General features: G+C 43.9%; 1 protein-coding gene across 3 annotated transcripts; it reads right to left on the bottom strand.

Annotated features, from left to right (window-relative positions):
- Positions 1–5,263: 5,263 nt before the first annotated feature.
- LOC120816499 (uncharacterized) lies at positions 5,264–23,966 on the bottom strand. 3 transcript variants are annotated; one of them, XM_040172140.2, is made up of 29 exons: positions 23,704–23,966; positions 23,447–23,499; positions 23,247–23,309; positions 22,396–22,619; positions 22,227–22,299; positions 21,657–22,039; positions 20,436–21,000; positions 20,118–20,314; positions 19,642–20,028; positions 19,093–19,385; positions 18,481–18,746; positions 17,798–17,866; positions 17,546–17,683; positions 17,192–17,448; positions 17,013–17,097; positions 16,787–16,858; positions 16,456–16,590; positions 16,095–16,351; positions 15,851–15,935; positions 15,491–15,724; positions 15,237–15,374; positions 11,071–11,327; positions 10,849–10,933; positions 9,010–10,716; positions 8,678–8,886; positions 8,387–8,543; positions 7,941–8,293; positions 6,261–6,390; positions 5,264–6,086 (listed from the first exon to the last, which is right to left on the bottom strand). In XM_040172140.2, exons 1-29 carry the CDS (start codon positions 23,778–23,780, stop codon positions 5,944–5,946), a joined length of 7,092 nt encoding a protein of 2,363 aa, XP_040028074.2. In that variant the 5' UTR covers positions 23,781–23,966; the 3' UTR covers positions 5,264–5,943. The 3 variants fall into 3 exon arrangements, with proteins under 3 accessions (XP_040028074.2, XP_040028075.2, XP_040028077.2); XM_040172141.2 differs by having other exon boundaries at positions 16,459–16,590; XM_040172143.2 differs by lacking the exon at positions 17,798–17,866.
- Positions 23,967–24,583: the final 617 nt, after the last annotated feature.

Genomic DNA, 24,583 nt, shown 5'->3' with positions numbered 1-24,583 from the left:
ACACTGGAGACAACTTAACCCCTGACCCCAACCCTCTTTGAAATGAGCAGACTACTTGACCAGCGCTGACAACAATCCAAGCGTCTCTGCAGCATCCAAGAACCCAAAATGAAAGAGAAGGAAGGAGTACAAAGGGGACGGTTCCAGGACGGAAAAAAAATAGAGTTAAAAGGGAGCTTTAGAAAATGCTCTGAGCTAAGATGCGCTGGGAGACTTGTATTCATGGCATGTATGACTTATTCAGATTGATTTCTGATGAAATGACTGACAATGCTGTAGAATGAATTCTTAAAAGGAGGTCATAGTTGTTCTTTATGGTCTGGCTGCATCTACCAGGGTAGAAAGGGATTGGGTTTTATCTCTTAAATACCGCCTTATCAAGTCTCTTGAGGAGTGGGTGGATGACGCATGCGTGCCTTTCCTAAAGTGCTGAGTGCCCGCCTCTCACACTTTCCAGTCCCTTTCTCAGTTGCTCTGATCCCTTTGCTTGGTCTAATGTTTATTTTGTTCCTGTCCAAATTCTCATCTAAGTCTTTCGTTTTTGTCATGAAGCGCATGAACCGGACCGTCCTGCTGTCTCTTCTCACCAGATGCCATCAGGTTCTGGAGGACGCTGGTATGGACGCCAACGGACGGCAAATCAACGTCACGACGTCCAACTTCACAGCGAGTCCACCGTCCGGCACCAGTCCCGTGTCCGCCATCACAAGTTCCAGGGAGACTTACGACAACGCTTACTTTTACATCGTGTTTGTTATGGTCTTCTACTCCTTCCTTGCCATGACACTTTTAAAGTGCTTAGGCGGCGACGAGGAGCAAAAGGACCCCTCTGAGGAGTTCATAAGTACACAACAATTCAACACAGGCCGCGTGGTGGACATGCTTTCCTTTGAAGAGGAGAGCGGCTTGTGAGCTACAGGCTTTTTTTCAAGCAGGAGTGAGGTTAAGAACGCATGGGGGGGAGCGGGGGGATGTTTTGACAGTCACCAAGCCAGAAAAACGTCAGTGTCGACCACTCAGGCAAGACCTGCTAGTGATTTTGCAAAAACCTGTAGCAAGTTCATTTTCCTCCCTCTCCCCCCTCCATCTGACAATCAGAAATCTCATGCGAGCAGGCAGGCAGGAGGAGACGGCTGCCTCTGATGATCTGAGAGAAGGGTGGAAACATGGAGAAGTGTGGGTCAATGGCAGGCCGGAATCTCCTCCTGTGAGGCCCAATCAGGATCAATAACACCGGGGCCTTCGACATGCACACACACCACAGGGAACCAGGGATATCTCAGCAGACCGATGGTGTGGACAACACGGACGCTGTGTGTGTGTGTGTGTGTATGTTCCGTTCTCTGAATTCATTTGAATTAAAGATTAAATCGATATATAAATTGGTCTTTAATGCGTTTATTTTGAGACTGAACTGAAAGTGTTTATTTAAATCAGTAAGGTTTTAATATGCGGTGTGGTGCAAGCACTTTGGCAAACATGATGACAAAATACAAATGCGTGCAAAAAATGTTGGCGAATAAAATGACATCTCCCTCTCTGGAAATTGGTCCTAATTAGAGCTGAAGGCCCGTGCACACATGCGATGGACAGGACGGAGCGACATTCCTACGCCATTACGTTGTAACTGATCTTCGGGGGACTGGACGCGCCGCTACGGGGCCGCTGCAACCTCCCGGTGACCTCACATGATCTAAGTTTACAAAGCTGTGGCGAAACGTGAACCCGAGACTCGCTCTGCAGAATTAACTTCAATTGTGCTGCGGGATTTTGGAGAACAGCTCACGGGGAACACACGCTTCTGATTTGCGCCGAACATCGAGAACGCGAGGGGGACCTTTGCGACGCAGGACGGGAGGACGCATCAGGTCAGCGGGGATGGGGGGGGGGATTTTTTTTTTTTTTTTTTTGCATTAAATTAAAACATCCGGAGTCAAATGTGGGTCTGGACTGACAATGCTGGTCTAATTTGAACTATCCGCTCCTAGAGGTTATGTCGGTGCCTCGGGCCATGTGGACCTGTTTCTTCTTCTTCCCTCATAATGAAATCTCTGTCTCATCCTCCCCTTGAAGTGCCGGGGTCACCACATGTAGATCCTAACAGCCAAACAACACCGCCTGGAAGTTTTGGGCAAGCTTCTCGAAACGTAACTAGTCCTTAACGAATACAAGGAACCAACAATTATCATGTTATCTAAGTATTTTTCATTGTACGGCACAGCAGAGTCCAGAAGAAACGTATTATAACGTAAGATGATGGGAAAATAATGGGATGGATATTGCTTTTTTCTTTATTTTCTCAATATAATTTCATATAGACCAGCCTGATTTGAGAGAAATTGATGAAATTGATGACATTTTTGAGGGATCTTCCCTATGATCATGATGATCATTCAGAAGTAGAAGCAATTGTACTTAATTATAGCCTTGGAATGTCCAGTAAAACCAAAGCATTGACGTCCCAATTTAATTGCACTTCAGTGCACACAAATCACATGTAAATCACACACTTACAGCACGTGCTATTATATGAAATCACAAAATAAAAGAGCTGCTTCTGGTTAACTGCATGAGAATTAATCTATATTTAGTTTATGCGAGTGAGATTGTCTGAATCTGGTTCAAACCTACCTAACAGGTAGAAACGGGTTTGATGTTTCCCATCTTAAAGTCCACAGCTGGATAGGGATTTGGGCCTGATACAATCTCTACAATCACATCATCATTTTTCTCCCTATGGGTTAAAACGGAGACTTTTTAATGCACAATCACCGTTTTAACATATGAAACGATGGATAGGGGTCCCAAAGGAAACACATATTACCTTTTAAACGGTTAACTCCTTTATTGGGTTACACAAATATCTGTTTCGCTAACTATACGGTGGTCCTGAACTGCGCCCTTTGGTCGTACTCTGTGTAAATGCTACCATCTAGTGGTGAAGATGTGAAACTACTGGTAGATTTGTACTATTGCCAGCACGTCGAACCGAGGTTTTATTGAACATGCAGACCCTGAAAACCACACTACTTTCCCAGCATCTAGAATATATGTATTCCTGCAAATAGGAGTTTTTGAAAGAGTTTTAGTAAAGAAAACAGTTAATTAACGTTGTTTAATATTTATGTCCTGCTGTCATCTCTTATTGATTTTGCAGTTTTGCACTTATCTACTGACAAGGATGTTGCACTACTTTTTATTTCATTAAAGATTAAAGGTTAACAACGCTGCTATGTGTTAACGTAAATGTATTCTCTCTATCCCATCTGCATACACAAGTGCAGATTTTTGTTAAAGATTTTAATAATCACAAATTACAAGAATTGTAAGTTTAGTTTGTTTTCCAGTTGTGTTTGAGCCTTAAAACATACATCATGACATCATCAGCAGCAACATTTCAATAAAAATCCATCCATCCATCCATCCATCCATTTTCAACCGCTTATCCGGGGTCGGGTCGCGATATAAAAAAATTCAATAAAAATGCAAATTACATTTCTTATCAACCAGATACTATTATACCAGATAGCAATACCTTTTCAATTTAGAGTATTATTATCATGTGTATGTGTCCCATTCAACAAGTGCAAAATACACACATATTCAGACAGCAAAAGCTAGTTATCCTTGATTAAATAATATGGTACTGGTACAAATAAGACACATGTCATGTTTTGTTGTAAAACATCATGACACCCACTCGTATTTTCTGATTGCACATTAACAATTCTCTAAAGCCAGTAAAACAGCGCCCACTATATTTTGGTGTAGGGTTAGTGAAACTGCACCCATGCAGTCGCAGAAATCCAGATAAAGAGGGTTAGTAAAAAGTAAACTAACTCAGTGTCGTCAATGTCCACATTCCTGGAGAAGAGAACGGGACGCCATCAAGTCACACTGACAATGTGACTGCGTGGGTGTCTGCGTGGGTATTTGTTGGAATCGACCCTGTCACAGTATAAGCTTCATGCATATGCGTCATTTGCCAAAAGGGTCTAAAAAAACATGCAGTTTATGGATCATGTAATATCTCTGTAATATCAAGATATTTCCTATTGAAATACTTGAGCTTCGTATTGCTTTGCTGAATTTTAATGGGCATTTTTGCACAACTTTTTAGCCCAAATGATTCATTTAGTAGTCAAGAAAATTCTAGACAGATTATGTAATTGATTAAAAAAATTATCCCTTCCTGAAGCCATGGGTTGTTTCACTACTATGAAATCGTAATACAGATCTGAATTTGTGAACATGTCTTACCCATTGAGAGGACCTGCTGGTCACATATAACAAAACCCTGCAGTTTAAATTGACCGGAACAACAGTGCCAGTTTTATTGCCAGTATTATTAAACCTTTGGCCCATCATCCTTCCTTTAAGAGTGTGAATACTACTCGCAGACCCTGATACAGCCAATCAGCACTGCCTCCATAGACATCCAGTTAACCCTCAATGGATTTGATCTGATTTTCCTCCCCAATACCCAGACCGTATATATCTCTCTCCCTATAGAGATATATAATGGATGGTGTAGTTTTTTTTTAGAGTAGTGCAGCCTATTACAGTAGATCTGCAGCCACACTGATGCTTCCATTGGTTGAATCATAGATATAGGCCTTTTCCCGAGTGATCTGTCTGATAGTCAACAAACACATTTATGTGGGAGAAAAGTGTAAATAATTGTGTGAAAATGTTAACATTATAATAGTTAAATGCTTAACTGAATTTCCATGGTGCTCACGGCACCTTTACTTGAGCTGATGGTTGAATCCTTTTTCTGGTTTATAAAAATCTTTGCTCCCATCTGCTGGTTAAAATGGGACCCTTGGTGGTTTCTTTCAGTGTTGTCCCAGCAACGAGGACGAGAACAGACTTGTGAGCTCACTGCGTAAGCATGCTAAGGGAGGCATTGAGATCTTCGGGAGAATCTTTAAGCTACTTAAAACCTTTACATAATTGAGCTTCATTTGTATTTATAAGAACAGAATTGGTTATTTGTTATTCTTAGTACCTATTTAATTGTAACAATGGCGTCAGTACAATTAGCACTGATAAATGACCTCTCACCAACAAGTACTTTATTTAATTGATTATAACCTCAACTGAGGCAGAGTGTTGACTAAAAACCTCAAAGTCAGAGACCTTATTCAGCAGGACCTTTTTAAAAAACATTTTTTATTTTCAGTGGAACTATCAGACTGTGTCAAGAAGGCAGATGAAGCCACACATGAGCCTGAAATGATTTGAATAATAGAAACACGAATGTAACCACAGTGCGTGTTTATTAGAGCAAAGAAGTTTAAATAGAAAACCTTCCAATTAGATTCCAATTACACAGTATGCAAGCAACATTTTGTATAATCATTTATTGCACATTGATCGTCTTTCCAACAATAACGGATAGTGCTGAATAATCCCATGTAGTCATGCATTATCATTATTAAGGCATATGCACACCTGTTTGTTTGGCAATGACACAAACAGTTGTCTGATATATAGCCACAGAGCTCAATGATATTGCGAAGAAGCAAAGATGTTTGAGATTTCTACTTTTTTTAAAATTGACTTGAAAGATTCTTGAAACAATGCAACATTGCTGATTGATGTTAGCGTAGTGGTGCATTTAGTTATGTCTTGTAACTCATGATGCTTTGGGTTCTGGTGTACCCCTCTAAGAACTTTCACTATCAAAGCAGTGGAAAAGTTTTCATTGTCCTGTATTTATATCAAGATGAAAGAAAACCCTCAGTCCCTCAGTCACATCAGTCCTGCTGAAGTTGTGTCTGTCGATTTTTTGAGAAGAAATGTTGCCTCATTAAAAGATTGAATCAACATTATTTCTGTCTGAATTCTCGTTAGCTGCCGCAATGATTCTTCTGCTCGTGGTCAAAGCCGTCACGGGTCATTTTATGAGCCATGTCTCATTCTTGCATCATCTGGTGTTCACACTCTCCAGCTGTCTCCAAACTTTTTGATGCTCTTGGCCCTGGTACCATCTGGCTTCATCAGGTCGTTCCCCTTGTGGCCGTCAAAGTTCCCACACAGACCCCCCACTTTCCTTTTATACAAGTTTGGTAAAATGATCTCTGTGGAAACATAAACAATGCAGCATTACTCAATCAATGTAAAACACTCATTTAAGGAAATAACCCATTAGGTTAACATGGGATGGAATGATATTGGGTTAGGGATTTCAGGATTTGATGATGAAACCCACAAACAGTGAATTCTATTGATTAACAAGGGTCCAGATGAGTTACCTGCTGCGTTGCGTCCGTCAAACTCCACGGAGAGGCCAAAGTCGGTCTTCAGGTAGATGCGAGAGGAATGCAGGGAGATGTTTAGACCAGCAGTTGGTGAGGTGGGAGTTTTGGTTTCCCTTCCATCCACCTGGAGTGAGACAGAAGCGGGTCAATGCAGCAGGTCAGTGACATTCATCATATTTAAGTAAACTTGTTTGATGTAGTTTTTCTATGATTTGGTGTAAGAGTTTACAAAACATACATTTTTAGCAACACTGTCAGGGGGAACTCAGTGAGTGCTTGTCACGGTGTGGTTCACTTCCTGTCTTATTTTGTAGTTTTCTGCCACTCGTGTCCCCGGGTAACTTCACTTCCTGCCTTGTCCTGTCATCCCCTGTGATCGTCTAATAGTTTCCACCTGTGTCCAATCACCTGCACCTCCTTGTGTATTTAAGCCGTGTGTCTCTTGTGTCACTTGTCGCGTCATGGTCTTTCGTTGTGGATGTTCGTAGCTCCTGTCTGCTGTTTTTCCCCTGGTTCCTGTGTGTTTTTGCCCCTTGGCCTTTTGCTTTTGCCTTTTTGACAATTAAAGTCTTTCGCTTTCCAAGAAGTCTGCGTTTGAGTCCTGCCTCCTCCACGCATCCCTGACAGTACTCAGGCTGAACTATTGAATGAATTCCCATGAAATTGGATCCAGACATTCATGGTTTTTATAAACAAAAGCTGTCAAATTGCCTTGTTATTAAAACAAAAATGGCCCTGTTAGTATGAGGATGACTCAAATTCATGATGACTCATGATGATCTTGTTGTACAACAAAGTGGGATGCATATATATCTAAAAAAAGTAAAAAAAATAGATGCATTTAAATACTGATTTAGACCGTGATTACCAAGTCAGTGGGCAATGCTTTGGAGCATTAGCGCAAGCCTTAAATTAACATTTTTAAAACTACAGCAGCGGCATGGTGGTGTGACGGTTAACACTGTCGCATCACAGGAAGAAGGCCCAGTGGCCTTTCTGTGTGCAGTCTGAATTTTCTCCCCGTGTCTGCATGGGTTCTCTCCGGGGACTCTGTCTTCATCCCACACTCCAAAGACATGCTCTGGAGATCAGCTTGATTGGTAACTCTAAATTGCCCGTAGGTGTGTGAATGTGAGTATGAATGGTTGGATGTCTCTGTGTGGCCCTGTGATTGGCTGGCGACTAATCCAGGGTGTGCACCGTTTCTTGCCCAAAGTTGTCTGGCATAGACTCCAGCCCCCCTGCGACCCAGTGTGCAGGATAAGTGGTTTGCAGATGGATGGATGGAAAACTACAGAAAATTTAAAGTTGTTGCTTCTCGTTATGCTTAAGCTTAATAACTGTGTTATTCCGCTAATAATTTACATGACTCCGAATGCCTCTGACAAAGAATATTGCAGCTTTTTTACATTTCTTTTGTTTACTGGAACAAACACGCACACAGATGCATGTGCAAAGGGCCAATAGGGAATAAACATATGACAAAGCATAATGTATTGGACGTCATCTGCCTCACCGCTGTCTTTAAAATATGAGGGAGCAGTTATTTTCCTCAGTGCTTTCCCAAATGTCTGTGGGTGGACAAAATGTGAGGATATTACCCCATTAACAGTACCGTTCTGAAAATGAAATTAGTTGGAGGCAGAGTGTTGTTAAAATGCCTCTGATACTCACAATCAGCCTGCAGTTCTGCTTCAATACGACAGTGTGATCATATACTCTGATCTTAAGCTCTTGTAATCTGTGGTGTTTCTTGTGCTCTTCACTGTCGTCATCATGTTTGCTGTCATCATCATCATCGCCCCTCGACCTGCGGCTGTTGTCTTCTTCACTGCTACCGTCACCATGATGCCGCCTATCTTTCTCATCATCGAGGGTATTGGTGCCCTCGATGTAGACATGTGGAAGGTAATACGGCAAGTTGTTGGTGCTGACCAGCACATATGAGTACTTTCCCTCAAAGTCAAACTTCATTTCATCAAATGTTCTGTACTCAGGATCTCCCCTGATAGTGCACTCTCCGAAGCCTGTGAAGCAACAAGTGTAGCGTGATTCATGAATGAGTGGACAAGATATAACATGAATTAGATACTATAGTAAAATGTTGACATTTACGGCACCTGTAGACTGGCAGTAATAATTTCCCGCCTCATTTTGAAGGCAGACAGCTTTTCCATCGCACTCATCTTTGTCATCGCAGTCAATCTTTCCCACGCCGTCGTCTTTCTCACATTCACATTTCTTACTGCAGTGATCGGTGTACCACTCTTTATTGAACTGATGAGAAAAAAAAATCATTATACTGTGAGAACATCATTGTCCATATGTAACATTTATGGCAAAAAATACTATATAGTATTTGACCTTATATACAACCGGAGCTATTGATGAAGAGTCATTTTGACACTCACGTTGTGTGTGGTGCCATTCCTGTCCACACAACCACATCGTTGGATAGGCACACAGGCCTTACTTGTACGCACAAAACCGTCATCACATACACATCCCTTCACACAACCCTCATGGTCACTGCAATCCGATGGGCCATTCAGGTGTTCACAGGTTGGACTGCATTGTGGGACGCAAGTGGTGTAATGACTGTTCTCAGGGCAAGAGGGTGCTAGGGAGACATAATGGAAAGGACAGAGTACACTTACTCATACATTTATAATGTCTTGGTCCCCGGACACTATAAGAAACCCAGTCCATGTTTTGGATAGAGAAATACAAACATCAAACTTACTTGGTACATGTGTAGTTTGTGGTTGTGGTGTGGCTGTAGTTGTAGGCAGAGGTCTACCTGTTGTTGAATGTGGTTTATTGGTTGTTGTACGCTGTGGGGCAGTTGTTGTTGTGGAATGTGGTCCTGCTGTTGTTGGTGGGTGGGGTACGGCTGTGGTTGGGGGTCCATTGGTAGATGTAGTTAGTGGTTCCGGACTTGCTGTTGTTTGAGGTTTCTCTGTAAATTCATGCTCTGGAGTTCCAAGTCCTGTTGTTGGTGGGTGGGGTCCGGCTGTGGTTGGGGGTCCATTGGCAGATGCAGTTGGTGGCTCTGGACTTGAGTTTGTTTGAGGTTTCTCTGTAAATTCAGGCTCTAGTTGCTCTGGAGTTCCATCTCCTGGGTGCCCTGTTGTTTGTGGGTGGGGTCTGGCTGTGGTAGGGCTTCCATTAGTAGATGTAGCTGGTTGTTCAGGTCTTGCTGTCATTTCAGGTTCTGGATGCTCTGGAGTTCCAAGTCCTGAGTACTCTGTTGTTGGTGGGTGGGGTCTGGTTGTGGTTGGGGGTCCATTGGTAGATGTAGTTAGTGGCTCCGGACTTGCTGTTGTTGGAGGTTTCTCTGTAAATTCAGGCTCTGGAGTTCCAAGTCCTGTTGTTGGTGGGTGGGGTCCAGCTGTGGTTGGGCTTCCATTAGTAGATGTAGCTGGTTGTTCAGGTCTTTCTGTCATTTCAGGTTCTGGATATTCTGGGGTTCCAAGACCTGGGTACGCTGTTGTTGGTGGGTGGGGTCCGGCTGTGGTAGGGCTTCCATTAGTAGATGTAGCTGGTTGTTCAGGTCTTGCTGTCATTTCAGGTTCTGGATGTTCTGGGGTTCCAAGACCTGGGTACGCTGTTGTTGGTGGGTGGGGTCCGGCTGTGGTTGGGGGTCCATTAGTAGATGTAGTTAGTGGCTCTGGACTTGCTGTTGTTTGAGGTTTCTCTGTAAATTCAGGCTCTAGTTGCTCTGGAGTTCCATCTCCTGGGTGCCCTGTTGTTTGTGGGTGGGGTCTGGCTGTGGTAGGGCTTCCATTAGTAGATGTAGCTGGTTGTTCAGGTCTTGCTGTCATTTCAGGTTCTGGATGCTCTGGAGTTCCATGTCCTGAGTACTCTGTTGTTGGTGGGTGGGGTCTGGTTGTGGTTGGGGGTCCATTGGTAGATGTAGTTAGTGGGTCCGGACTTGCTGTTGTTTGAGGTTTCTCTGTAAATTCAGGCTCTGGAGTTCCAAGTCCTGCTGTTGGTGGGTGGGGTCCAGCTGTGGTTGGGCTTCCATTAGTAGATGGAGCTGGTTGTTCAGGTCTTTCTGTCATTTCAGGTTCTGGATGTTCTGGAGTTCCAAGTCCTGTGTACTCTGTTGTTGGTGGGTAGGGTCTGGTTGTGGTTGGGGGTCCGTTGGCAGATGCAGTTGGTGGCTCTGGACTTGCTGTTGTTTGAGGTTTCTCTGTAAATTCAGGCTCTGGTTGCTCTGAAGTTTCATGTCTCGGGTACTCTGTTGTTGGTGGATGGGGTCTGGTTGTGGTTGGAGGTCCAGTTGTGGTTGTTGTTATTGGTTTGGATGTTATCGGTTGCTGTTGCCTTGTTGTTGGTATATCGGTATTTGTTGTAAAAGTAGCTGTCAGTGTGGGCTGTGGTTTTGATAAAGTTGACGAATGTGTTTGTGTAGCAGTTGTGGGAAACTCTGGACCCACCGTCGCAACTAGAGGGAAAGTTGTGAGAACAGGGATTTGAAGTTTAGGTTGGTCTGTGCCTAGATTTCAAAAGTTGTATTGTCAGTTATGACGTGTGCGATTGAATGTTAGTAGGAAGACAGAAGACAGAGAAGAGTTACCTGTGCAGGATCCGCGATAAAGTATTACATCATCTATGGCAACATCGGACTGGATGTTAGAACCTCTTCGGCCCTCAAATATGATCTAAAACAAAATACACATGTTACAGCACAACGCGTTAAAACATTCTGATTTATTAAGTCCAATCACAATCATATAGTGTAGACGATTAATAACGTTTGCTCTGCTAGTTTCTAACATTAGACTTGTTTAATGTTCACCTGGAAAGCTCCAGTTGTTGTGATGTCCAACTGAGCAGGCTGCCACACATTTCCATGGTCATTTCTCTTCCACCAAACAGCATCGGCCACTCTGTCCTGGAGAAGGTAAACATGGAGGCCCATTGTATCCGCTGAGCCATACATATGGTACCAGAACTGCAGACATTGAGGACCAGAGTCAGAACACTCAGAGCTGATGAGACGAGCCGTATCTCCATGTGACGCGTTGTTGGCTTCAATGTAAAGATAGTGTCCACCTGGTTAAGGGAGTAAGGCATAGGCCAGTTACAATAATGCACAGCATGTTTAAACAAATGTTCCTAGATCATTTTATACATGGTTTCTTCCTGTGTATTCCAAGTCCGTTGCCCCGGACAAAGTGTGCTTGGGTACACTTAAGGTTGGTGGACTATGGACCACCTCTTCATTTGAGTGACAAGACACTCCTAAAATATCAACCTTCCTGGTGAAAACCTTTTGGAAGTCTAACTGTGCTATATATCAACATACAGCGTGGAGAGGACGCTGGCGCTGTTCTGTTCGTCGCTTCTCCGCCCGTCTGTCCGTCTGCTACCGTTTTCCTTGTCTGTTTGTTTGTTTGCGTTTGATGTGACTACCACTGGACAGTCGCTGCACCTCGGGACACCCTCTCTCCTAGTTCCCGAACCCGCCTGGACTCCTCGACCGGACTCTCGCCTCTTCGACTAGCCGTTAGCTATCACGGAGCTTCCAGTCCCTTCGCTCGGCACCATGATCAAATATTCAACTCTGCAACTGGTCCAACTCAACAACTACTTCATTCCATCCTGCATCCCAATCATCAGACAACTCGGACTTCTACGTCGACCCCATTACATCCACAAAAGTTCTCGTTGCAAGTTTGTTTTCTTCCACCACGGACATTCCATTCCATCCATCTGGTCACCTGCACACTCTGTCGCACCGGTCCCACGTCATCAGAATGCTTCACCCACTGGCTCTCATAGGACTGAACGCACCATCAGGCTGCACAGAAAACCCGGACTGGACTACAGTGCTTCTGTTCCCACTCAACTGCAACACCCCGACACCCCACCGACCACACGCGCTGCTAACCTGGACATCCTCAGATCTCTCCAGCCTGCCCCCATCCCACCACCCTCTTGCCATGCCAACTTTGCCCTCCTCAACACCCGATCTCTCAACAATAAAGCCCCCATTCTCCATGAACTCATCCTGGACAATTCACTGGACTTCCTCCTGCTCACTGAAACCTGGCAACAACCCAATGACTACTTCTCCCTCAACCAAGCATCCCCCCCAATTTCGGCTATCTCTGCAAACCCTGCCCCTCCCGGCGTGGAGGGGACGTCGCTGTAATATTCAACAAAAACTTCAGGACCATCGAACTCACTTTCCCCACAGTCACTTCATTCGAATTCCTCGCCTTCAAAACCTGCTCCAACACAGTTATTCTCACTTACCGGCCACCTAAACCAAATTCATCCTTCATCTCCGATCTGTCTGAACTCCTTATCCTAGCTTCATCTTCCCCGCTACCACTACTTCTAGTGGGCGACTTCAACATCCACATGGACTCCCCCACCTGTAAACTTGCCTCGGATTTCTCTGCTCTACTGGACAACTTCAACCTCACCCAACACATCACCTTCCCCACACATAATAAAGGCCATATTCTGGATCTCGTCTTCTCTGCCATCGCCCCGGTTCTGAACATTCAATCTTCCCCCTTTGCCCTATCTGATCACAAACTCATCCATTTCACAATGCCTTCCCCATCACCCCGTCTGAAACTCCCCAGAGTCATCTCATTCCGCGACATCAAATCCATTGATCCCCTCCATCTCTCTGACCTGCTATCTGCTACCCTACCTGGACCCACCCCCCACCTCGCCCGATGATCTCACCAACCACCTCAACGCCACCCTGTCTGCCTCCCTCAACAAACTGGTCCCCCTGAGAACCAAAACTGTTTCATTCAACGCCTCCTCCCCCTGGTTCAAACCCCACCTCAGAAAACTCAAATAGACCAGCCGCCAACTCGAACGCCTCTGGAGAAAATCTTCACTCACCGTTCACCTTGAAGCCTACAAATCTCACCTCATCATCTACAAAGACGCCATTACTGCTGCCAAATCTCACTACTTCTCCAACATCATCAACAACCCCACCCGCAACCCCCGAACACTCTTCTCCACTGTCAACACTCTCCTCAAGCCTCGAGCCAATACCCTCACTGACCCCTCGCCTGATCTATGTAACTCATTTCTTCAGCGACAAAATCACCACGATCAATAATTCACTGCTCCCTGTGTCTGACCCAGCAGCAACCACACCAAGCCCCTTTTTCTCCATCCTGCTCGACCCCTTGTCCCCTCCTCCCCTACACCGCCTCTCCCGGTTTGACCCTGTTGACTCGGCAACCATTGCCAAACTCATCAGCACATCCAAGCCCACCACCTGCTCCCTGGACCCCCTCCCACCACCCTGCTGAAGTCCTGCCTCCCTGTGCTATGCCCCTACCTCACCGACCTCTTTAACTTCTCACTGTCCCATGGACTTGTCCCCTCAGCCTTCAAAATAGCTGCTGTCACCCCCATACTCAAGAAACCTGGCCTAGACCCCTCCTGTCTTAATCACTACTGCCCTATTTCCAACCTCCCCTTCCTCTCCAAAACCCTTGAATGCCTGGTCTCCACCCAGCTTCAATCCCACCTACATTCCAATAAACTGTTTGAACCCCTTCAATCTGGCTTTCACCCCCTACACAGCACAGAAACTGCACTCCTCCATGTCCTCAATAACCTCCTCACCTCTACCGACACCGTGAGTCACACTATCCTGTTCACCAGACTCCAAGCCATCGGTATCGAAGGTACTGCACTCAGCTGGCTCTAGTCATACCTCATGAACAGATTTCACTTAATCCCCCTTCACAAAAACTCCTCTGCCACATCCACAGTTACACAAGGTGTCCCCCAAGGCTCTGTACTAGGTCCACTCCTGTTCAAAATCTACTTATTCCCTTTCGGTCAGATCCTTCGTCACTTCAACCTGGACTTCCACTGCTATGCTAACGACACTCAGATCTACCTCAGCACCAACACCCCTCACAACCCATCACTCTCCCACATCAACGCCTGCCTCTCTGCAATTAAAGCCTGGATGCAACAGAACTCTCTCAAACTCAACAGCGACAAAACACAACTCCTCCTCATCGGCTCCAAATCTACCCTCACCAAAACCAACAACCTCACACTCAACATCGATGGCATCTCGGTTTCCCCCTCCCCCCAGGCACGCAACCTTGGCGTAATATTCGACTCCACCCTCTCCCTTGAGACACTCATCCGTCAACTGGTCAAAACATCCTTCTTCCACCTACGCAACATCGCAAAAATCCGTCCGTCTCTCACACCCCCTACAGCAGAGAAACTCATCCACGATTTAATTTTCTTCCCGTCTTGACTATTGCAACTCACTCCTCTATGGCATCAGCAACACCTCCATTAATAAATTACAACTGGTCCAGAATGCAGCTGCACGACTACTCACCCACACCAAATCATGGCACCATATCACCCCAGTCCTGAAAGACCTCCACTGGCTCCCGTCTCCCACCGGATCTCCTACAAAATCTTGACCCTCACCTACAAAGCCCTCAACCAACTTGCACCTCTCTATCTCTCTGAACTCCTTTCCCCCTACCAACCTCATCGGTCACTCAGATCCACCTCGGCCAGACTACTTTTCACCCCCACATCCAAACTCCGCAGCTTTGGGGACAGAGCATTCTCCAGGGCAGCTCCCAAGCTCTGGAACTCACTCCCCATTCTCATCAGAGACTCCGACTCCATCACCACATTCCAGTCCCACCTCAAAACACATCTTTTCTCATCTGCTTACCCGTAGCCCCCTCCCTTCCCCTACCCTTCAGTCTATTTAGTTGTATGTGATCGGCCCGTATATGTCGCCCCTCGTGTCTTGTCTCCTGCCTGTCTGCCTCACACCGTCCCCCCTTCGACTATGTTAAAGCCTCTTTGAGACATTTAGAAAAGTGCTATATAAAATCAATTATTATTATTATATGTCAAACCGGCAAAGAGTGTGCTTACAGTTCTACAGAAACTTTGCAGAGTCCCTTTACTTATTATATCTTAAATTACCTCCTGTTGTGTGATCTGAAGAGGGCCCAGTCATTGTAGTAGGAGTGGAGCCACTATACCTTGTCCAATCAAAAGCATCAGTAAGAAGTTGATCCCACTGACATAAATCTTGGTCAAAATTGCAGTTGAGTTGGCATACTGGAAAGGAAAGTCAGACATGTGATTACTGGAAACCCCCAAACTGGATTTAGAAAATATAAACGATGGCGGCCCCAACACCAATTAAAAGTGGTTCTGTGGAATTAGCACTGCACCTGGTGGCGGTCTCTCTGCAGCTTCAGTAACATTTTCTCCATTAATGAAGTCAGTTTTTGCTTCTACTGTTGAATGTACGGTGACATTTGCTACAGGAGGTCGAGCTGTAACGGGGAGCTGAGCAGTAACATTGACCACAGGGGGCTGTGGAAACACAGTGGTTGGCACCAGGACCATTGGAGGACTTGTGTTTTCATCAGGTTTAGGAGGACTTGTTGTCACACCACTCACATCTGCAACAGTTCAAGAAAGGTTAGTACATGCAAATATTTCAAACGTTATCAATCTATATACAGCCTTAAGATAAATAACATAGATAATAATACATTTTTTTAGGATTTAGAGGTAGGTCTACTCACCAGGGCATTGTCCACGATACAGCTTTACGTCATCTATTGCCACATCAGACTCTTCGTTGGAGCCTCTACGCCCTTCAATAATGATCTTAAGTTCGGGGGAAAAAAAAAAAAAAAAATATATATATATATATATATATATATATATATATATATATATATATATATATATATTTGTTAGTTGACTCTTAGTCTGACAATCTTAATAAATAATTGAATCATTAGTGCCTGGGGAGAGGTGTCTGACCTGGAAAGCTCCAGTTGTTGTGATGTCCAACTGAGCAAGTTTCCAAATATTTCCATTGTCATTTCTTTTCCCCCAAAGAGCATCGGCTACTGTGTTTTGTAGCAGGTAAACATGGAGTCCCATTGTATCTGCTGAGCCATACATATGGTACCAGAACTGCAGACATTGAGGACCAGATTCAGAACACTCAGAGCTGATGAGACGAGCCATGTCTCCATGTGACGCGTTGTCGGCTTCCATGTAAAGATAGTGACCATCTAGAAAGGAGGAATGAAAATTTCAATACACCTTCCATTATGATAAAGATTTCTCTTAACTCTGTAAATGATTTAGAATATCACATGAATAAAGAATATATTACCACCAGTGTGGTCAGCAGATGGCCCAGTCATCGGGGTTGAGGTGGAACCATTTTGCCAAGTCCAGTCCAAAGTATCAGTCACCATCTGATTCCAGCTACAAAGGTTGCCGTCAAAGCTACAATCCATATTGCAGACTATGAGGGAAACATTTGCAAAAAAACATGAACTAAATGTTTAGGCCATTATGCAACTTCCTAAATTTAGACAATATTTAACCTTAACTTACCATTCAAAATTGTTCAGTCAATAGACATACATGTTAATTTGTAACAACACTTGAGCTTTGTGATGAACAAGTGAACCATTAAATATTGCTTCCTGTGCACTTACTCGGAAGTGAGGGGGGGACCGCCGCTGTTAGGGAGGGAGGCACAGTTCCACTGCCCAGGCCAGGGAAGTTACCTAAAGGACGTCAATATTGATGGTGTTAAAACCATGACATATCTTTTATTGCCATAGTTTATTGATATATTTGCAACATTGGGTTATGTTATTATTATATGGTCAATCCAATTTAAAGTGTTTTGTTCTCCCTTTTAGTTGGAAGTGAATGTACCTGAACATGAGCTAAAGTGGATGGAAATGTCATCTATGGCCACATCTGATTGAGTATTAGAGCCTCGAATTCCCTCAATAATGATCTGAAAGAGGTATTAGTAAAGTAAAATGTGTTATTGTAAAAAATAATGAAATATTTTAGTCTCCTTTATTGTCTTTACTTAGAGTTAGACTTACTTGGAATGGACCAGACACTGGAATGTCAACTATTCCTGGATGCCATTCTGGTCCCTGGTTGTTCATCATGACCCAAAGCTTGGTAGCTTTATTGTCTTTGAGCAGATAGATATTGAGCGCCATGGATGTGGCTGAACCATACATGTGGTACCAGAAGCGCAGGCAGAGTGGGCCATTGTAATGGCACATTGAGCTCCAAAGACGAGCTGAATCTCCATGGGTTACATTATTTCCTTCAATATACATGTAGAAACCAGCTAGAGAATGTAGGAGAACAGCACATTAAACAAGAATGATGAGGTGCCAATGAAACAACACAACAGATGTGGTAGTGTGGCCGGACAATGTGTCTACCTCCAGTGGTGTGGTCTTGGTTTGGTCCGGTCAAGCTTGATGGGGTTGATCCAGAATGTCTTTTCCAATCAAAACTGTCCTGTAAGAGTTGCTCCCAACCACACAGGTTTTTTTCAAAGTCACAGTTTATGGGACAGACTAGGAAAAATCATATAAACACAAGGGATATCGTGAGTCTAATCAGCTGTTAAAAAGCCACTGATAATACACACCTGTAACAGATTAACCATTTCCACCCCTGCATGCCCTTACGAGTATGATCTGTTGTTGGAGAGGTAGCAGTTGAAGGTGTTGGATGAGCTGTAGTGGTTGGGGGCTCAGCTGGAATTGGGAGGACAAAACAAAAAGCCAAACAAACAAACAAAAAAAAACGATGTGAGTTCACCACCTCAGCCCTCTTGGCACCCTAAAAGATATTGAGGTCGGCAACCCCATCATATAACCATATACTATCTACAACTGTGTTTTGCCATATAGTGATGTTAATAATAAAATGGTTAACTTTTAACCAACCCAAAAGTTATTTTGACCGATTAATGTTCAAAACGGACGATATTCAGCAGAAAGAAAGTTCTAATTTGGCATAGAGTAGCACACACAAACAAGATGTTGTCAGTGTGGAAGTTAACGACGACAAAGCAATTTGTAATAAATACAAAACAAGTTGTACAGGAAAAACCTTAACCGTTACTAACTTCATTATGCACTCAGTAAAAAAAAAGGATATTTGGTGAAGGTAAATTCTAATGTCATGATCAATTCAAATGTACAAATGTTTTTTGGAAAAAACTTGGTGTTTTGACCTCTAGTCCCAATATAGACATTTTAATCAATTAAAACATTCTATCAAGTTGGTTGCAACAAAATATCATTGTTTATATTCACAGTTTAACCACAAAGTCATAATCATCCTCAAATTGGACTGAAACTCTCACCGCAGGCTGTGTTTGATTGCCAGTTGGGCAGCTCCACTCCTGCAAACTGGCATGCTGCTGCATAGGACTTGAGAGATTCACACAGGGTGTGTTGATCACCATTGGTGGCGCAGTAGTCATAGACACAACTATTGAGGTAGATGTTTGGGTGAATGAGTTCATGGCAGGGTTTGAAGGCGTCCCCCAGTAGGGTGTAACACTCATTGTAGGCCTCATTCTCCTCATGATAATCACAGTGTCTGGGATCACTTGGATGGGAAATACACCTGGATGAAAAAGGTTAGATAATGAAATATACTTCTAGAGGTTTAAATATATTGTTCAACATTAGAACAAGACAGAATTAGGTTTATTAATCTGTAGAAGTCCAAGCATATAATAAATCAGAACCATTCAATAATTTGTTAATTAGCACAAATCGCAAAGGACAACTGAGGCAGATCGGTATATATAGTTGGAAGCGTTGCAACCCCCCCCCCCCCCCCACCATTTATTTTCTCCCCTCCCATTGAAATAGCATGTTTTATTCTCCCTTTGGAGGTATTGAAATGTCCTAACAATCGTTAGTGCAGATAACCGAGTGCAGATACCCTTTATAGTAGAATAGCTTACTCATTGTCCCCTGGCAGTCTCCAGCTGTCACCAAACTCTAATGACCCCGTAGCATTTTGGCCTCCTGGTGTTACGAAGTCATCATCTTGACGTTCAGAGTAGGTGCCACACAATCCGCACAGTTCATATTTGTATTGCTCATCGACCTCCAGGAAGAGTCTGTTCCTTGCATCTATCGTCATTCTGAGGCCAAAGGTTGTCTCCAAGATGATGTAGTTTTTCTTTTGGTGGACCCATACTGAGCCGAATGTGCCATTGGTGGAATAGGGCAGTCGGACGAGGCTATTATTCACCTAGAAAGATGACAATCAAAGATAACAAACAAGGTACTTCCCCAAATTGCCAGACATAGTAATAACTGCCCCCATATAAACATGGGTCGTTCTGATACTAAATTTACTACCCACAGTCATTAATAAATTACTGTAGATAACACTCCAAATCCTGTAAGCAGATGACTGATTTGTAAAACAGCCTCTGATTCACATGCTATAAAAGAGCTGGGATTGTTTGATTTGTTGTGTAAGTACAAGGAGATTTTATGCTTACATAGACCGCTCCACTCTGATTCAGAGTGAGGTATAGATCCTCAACCTGAAGAGCAACCGCTTCAAGCTTGGATCGGGTGTTCTGAAGGGCGGGGTGCATGTTGTGTCCAATCACAGTGAACTGGACTGAGCTTTCCTTTGCACACGTGGTAGTCAGTGTGTAACTGCAGCCTCCTTGAAAGTCATATGCCATCCCATCGAAGGTTATGTAGTGTGGATCACCATAGACGCTGCATGTAGCAGGCTTAAAAGGGAAACAGCCTTTCACCCCATCCTTGACCTTGCAAATCTCTTTGTCTGCGCATTGCATTGTGGTGCATTGCATGTCATTGTTACCCATGCACTGACACAGTTGCTCACATTCTCCCTTCGAGAATGTTGCTCCATTCTGCAAGCAAAAGGGAGTTGTGTGAATAAATTCACGCACTGTGGAAGTGAAAGGGTGAATATAAAATGATTATCTGCTAACCCACTTACCTCATAGTGATTTCCATCATACCAGCACCCACAGTCCTCTGCTGGGACGCAATTTCCCCCACTGAGCTTTAAGCCAGAGTCACACTCGCATCTTTCCTCACAACTTCCACAGGGGCCAACTATATCCAAACTGGAGCATACCTCGGGACAGCCATTGGCACATGCGTTATAGTGGCTGTTCTCACCACATAGCAGAGCTAAGAGGAGGGCAGGAGAAAGGGTGGAAAGGGATTAACTTACCTCTAATCGGCCACTATTCCCCATATTTTAATAACACGGGGCAAACACATAATAGCACAAAGAAGTAAAGCTACATACGGCAGTATGAAGAGTTCCTCCATATGGGTATGGAGACTCCAGCCTCCTGGCAGATATCACTGTACACCTGTAATACCTCACACAGTACCGTCGGGTCACCATGGCTGGAGCACATGCTGGCCACACAGCCCCTGAAGTAGCTCTCTCCCTCCAGAACTGATAGGCAGTCAGCAAAGGGCCCACTGCTGGAGCGGAGGCCTCCACAGTACTGCTCACTGGCATACTCGGCCGCCTGCAGGGGGTCACACTGATGAGGTACAAGAACGGTTTCACAGGCGGAGGTGGCCTGCCCAGACTGCCAGCTCTCTGCAAAAGCTGTTGCGTTTTGGGCAAATGTTCCGTCGGGCTTTCTGAAGTCGTCTCGTCTGTCGTGGTTATAGTTTCCACACAACCCACAGACTTTATCAGAGTAAAGAGACGGTAGGGTGACATGGACTGCACCAGCGTTGTCATACGAGACCAAAAGGCCAAAACCGGTTCCCAGTTCGACAGCAGCGGGGTGGCTCTTGATGTTGACAGTGCCACTGCTGAGGCTCAGCGGAAGCTTCTTCCAGACCCCATTAACCTGCGGAACAGTATGACTTTCAGACATCTTATTGGTTGTCAGTAATCAGTAATATGGACTTACTTTATATACCGGTTTGCACAAAGAGCACTCTTCCGGAGAAAGATATAACTTTGTGAAACGATAAGTCGGATAACTCCAGGACATCATGCCACTTAACTTTAAGATAAACTACTGTTTATCAGTAGATGGGGCCGCAGATATGGGAACTCCTCGATTCATTACATTATAGCTCAGCACTCATTGCATTATAAAGGCAAGGTCTTATAAAACTGAAGTTGTAGGAACCATATTAATGATGACAATAATATGAGATTTAAGGAACAAAAAATACTGTTTCCTTTAGCCATGAAAAATACAATTGTTGACATTTGATGTGATATCAATTGTATAAATAGCTCAGTTCAGAGTAAACTGAACATAAACCAGTGTCAAAAATGTGAGGCCTCGTGGTTGTAGTTTATAAAGCATAAGCCAAAACATGCACTATTTTTGTATAAACACAGGAGAAAACTAGCCTCCCTTTTTAAGAGAGCATGATGTTATCTATGGAGAAGAATTGTCCATATAATATATCGGCATATGCTACAGACATCAGTAATGGATTACAATATTTGTTCCTTCCTAAATTTCATTCCCCTTTTAGAGTGACTCACCACAATCCGGCTTGTTTCCCTTTTCAGCAGGGACACTCTGAAGTTCCCCATGTTCACAACGACCTGCTGAACAGTCGGCAGCGACGAGTTCCAGCTCTGCTCGTTAACCACTTCCACCGTGAACATGGGCATGGCCTCAGAGGGCGAGCAGGTCTTAGCCAGCGTGTAGGTGCAGGGCATCATGAAGCGGAACACCTCTCCATCAAAAGTGCTGCAGTCAGTGTGACTGTGCACAGTGCAAGTGGCAGTGGATGCCCCTCTTTGAGGGGTGCAGCTTTGGCCCTCAGGGCACTGAGAGGGGGAGCAAGAGAGCTGACCACCAGGACAGAGGCAGCGAGTGGACTCATCCGTCCACAGCTCTGCGTCAGATTCACACTGGGGTCCTACATGGGATGTGACAGAGTAAACAATCACTTAGGAAGGGTCATAGGAATAACACTAATTCAAGTGTCCCTAACCAGAATTGTCATTGTATGACAGTGATTGTATTCAATTTAACAGACCAAAAAGTAAGCTGTTCTGTATATTAATAATAATAATATTGTACAAGAAGACCAAAATAATATTTACCACATGAGCCTCTCCTTACACCCATCCGGTTAAATTCAAACTGTCCCTCCGTGGATGCTGCTTCGATAACGACCTGATGTAAAAACAGATTATCTATTTGAATATGCACAAGGTTATATTTGAGTATATTTGACCCAATACAGTTTAATTACAGGTTTGTTCATTTCACCTGTGTCCCTGGGTTGATGATGTCCAAAGGGACAAATACTTGTCTCCAAGCATCCCTGTGACGGGGAGGCAAGGTCCAGATTTCTTTCAGACCAACGCTGCTCTTCAGCAGGACACGGAGTTCTGTCCCATTAGTTGCAACTGGGGCTAAGTACCAAAACTCTAGACAGGCCTCGCCCTCCAGTCTCAGTGGACCACTCTCTACAGCTGTCACTACGCCATCCTCTGTAGGTGAAAAGGACAATGAGCAAATGTGTTACCCTAAATGTTTTCCTCCACATAATAAAATGGACTCAAAGGATTTTTCATAAAGGTCTAATGAAACACTGTCGGTAATAATTCAATGACAGTGACCACTCCGCTTGTCTTTAAATCACACAATATGAACGATGAAATACATTATTAACTACACTGGTTCTGAAAGTGCTTTTATCATCAGAACTGGCAAACTTCGTGGTTATTGCAATACAAAAAGAAGCAAATCTGTTTTGGTGCAATCATCGTTAAATCCAAGATTGCTGTTTATAGTGTTTTGTGCTAAATTTGAGCCTTAAGTGTAGGCCCTCTCCTTTCATTGTGCCTGAGAGAGCACCAGACTATAAAAGATTATTAGTCTGCCTCAGATCAGCTGTTGATACACGGCGAGGCACATAGCCTCCCTGTAGATTAAAACAGAACTGTGGACCGATGTTCCAAATCCCCTTAGAGAGGGCGGGACCGCATTGACGTTTACTACTCTAAAGTTATATCTTGGTGTCAAAGCAAAACTCTATCTGAGCTGAACTGTAACCTATCTTGATGACTTTAAAAATTCAATCAATTGCGGTGCCCTTTTGCGCTAATCATCTGTACCTGTTGCATTCCAGTCACAAATCACAGGGCCACGGCTGTCATAGACACACTGTGTAACATATTCTATGAAGAGAAAAAAAGGGATCAAATATAGTTGGATGTACAGTATGCATGTATCTCTATTTATGTTTTTTTTAATTTAATCCTTGTTGTTTATTATATGCATGATGGCGTCTACAACTCTTAGTAAAACGTCATACCTGAATTTGTCCCCCAACCTGGTAAAGTAACTGATGAAAAGTCAATTTCACCCCTGAAATGAAAAAAAGATTTTTATGTTTCTCCAATAACTAATAAAACATACTATTGACCTTAAAATGAAACCAACACAAATCAAAATACAAATATGTTTTAACATGATGACATTCCTATGATCCGTATAATAATATTTCAATTAACACATCATCTCAGATTAAACAGATTAAAATTGACAGATTAAAGTTATTCTGACACCCACCTGCACTGAGTAACTGTTGGAGTTACAAAGAGTAGAGTCACTGTGACCAACAAATTTGGGAGGATGCCTCCAAGCATAGCTGATCCAGTAACGGCAGCTGCTCTCGCGTCGCTAATGCGCTCTCTGTTTGCTCAGTTGAAAAATGAACGATGAGCAGTAACTGTTGTGCCTCTGTGTGGAATCTCAGCTTGTACCGCCAGCACGCCGCGATGTGGACCCTATTGAGTCCGTCTCAGGACAGAAGGCGTGCTTTTAAGCATTCAATGCCCTCCCCACCAACTAAACAGGTAACCTCAGCAGTGGGTGGAGAAGGAGGACTATTGGCGAGAAAGACAATAAGGGGTTGGACTTGATCTCTGTGGCGTAGGAATATTCCCAGAGTGATACTGCAGCTGACACAGTTACTGAAAATAGTGATAGGCAAGGTCAGGGTTCATAGTTAGTGAGGGACAATAATGACCTGTGAGTGATTTGGTTGGTCAGCACAGCATTTTCCGACCATATTTGGTAGTGGTAAAGTTTTGATTATTGATAAGATATCAGTGCACAGTGTAAGGACAAGTGAAAGAAGGGTGATCAAAAGACAGTTCGGAAGACTCGTCTTTTCCAATAATGGGGCATTCCTGAAGCTTGACGGCATGCGTCAATAGAGAGGACGGCTCAAGACAAATATTAGAGCTCTTAAAAACTGTCCAACCGATAAAAGAGGGTCATTGTTCGAGATCAGTGGCACAACATTACTGTGTATCCGTAGAGATCTCTTGTTGGCAAATACACCGCAATTCAGTAACTATCTTAACTGCAGAGATAATTTACAGTGAAAAGACTGCAGCCTGATTTCCTAACAGATAATACCGGCTTTATCTCACTGTATCTCAAG

This window comes from Gasterosteus aculeatus, chromosome 3 (assembly GCF_964276395.1).
Source record: "Gasterosteus aculeatus chromosome 3, fGasAcu3.hap1.1, whole genome shotgun sequence".
NCBI lineage: Eukaryota > Metazoa > Chordata > Actinopteri > Perciformes > Gasterosteidae > Gasterosteus > Gasterosteus aculeatus.
This window is presented reverse-complemented; position numbering and strand designations above follow the sequence as displayed.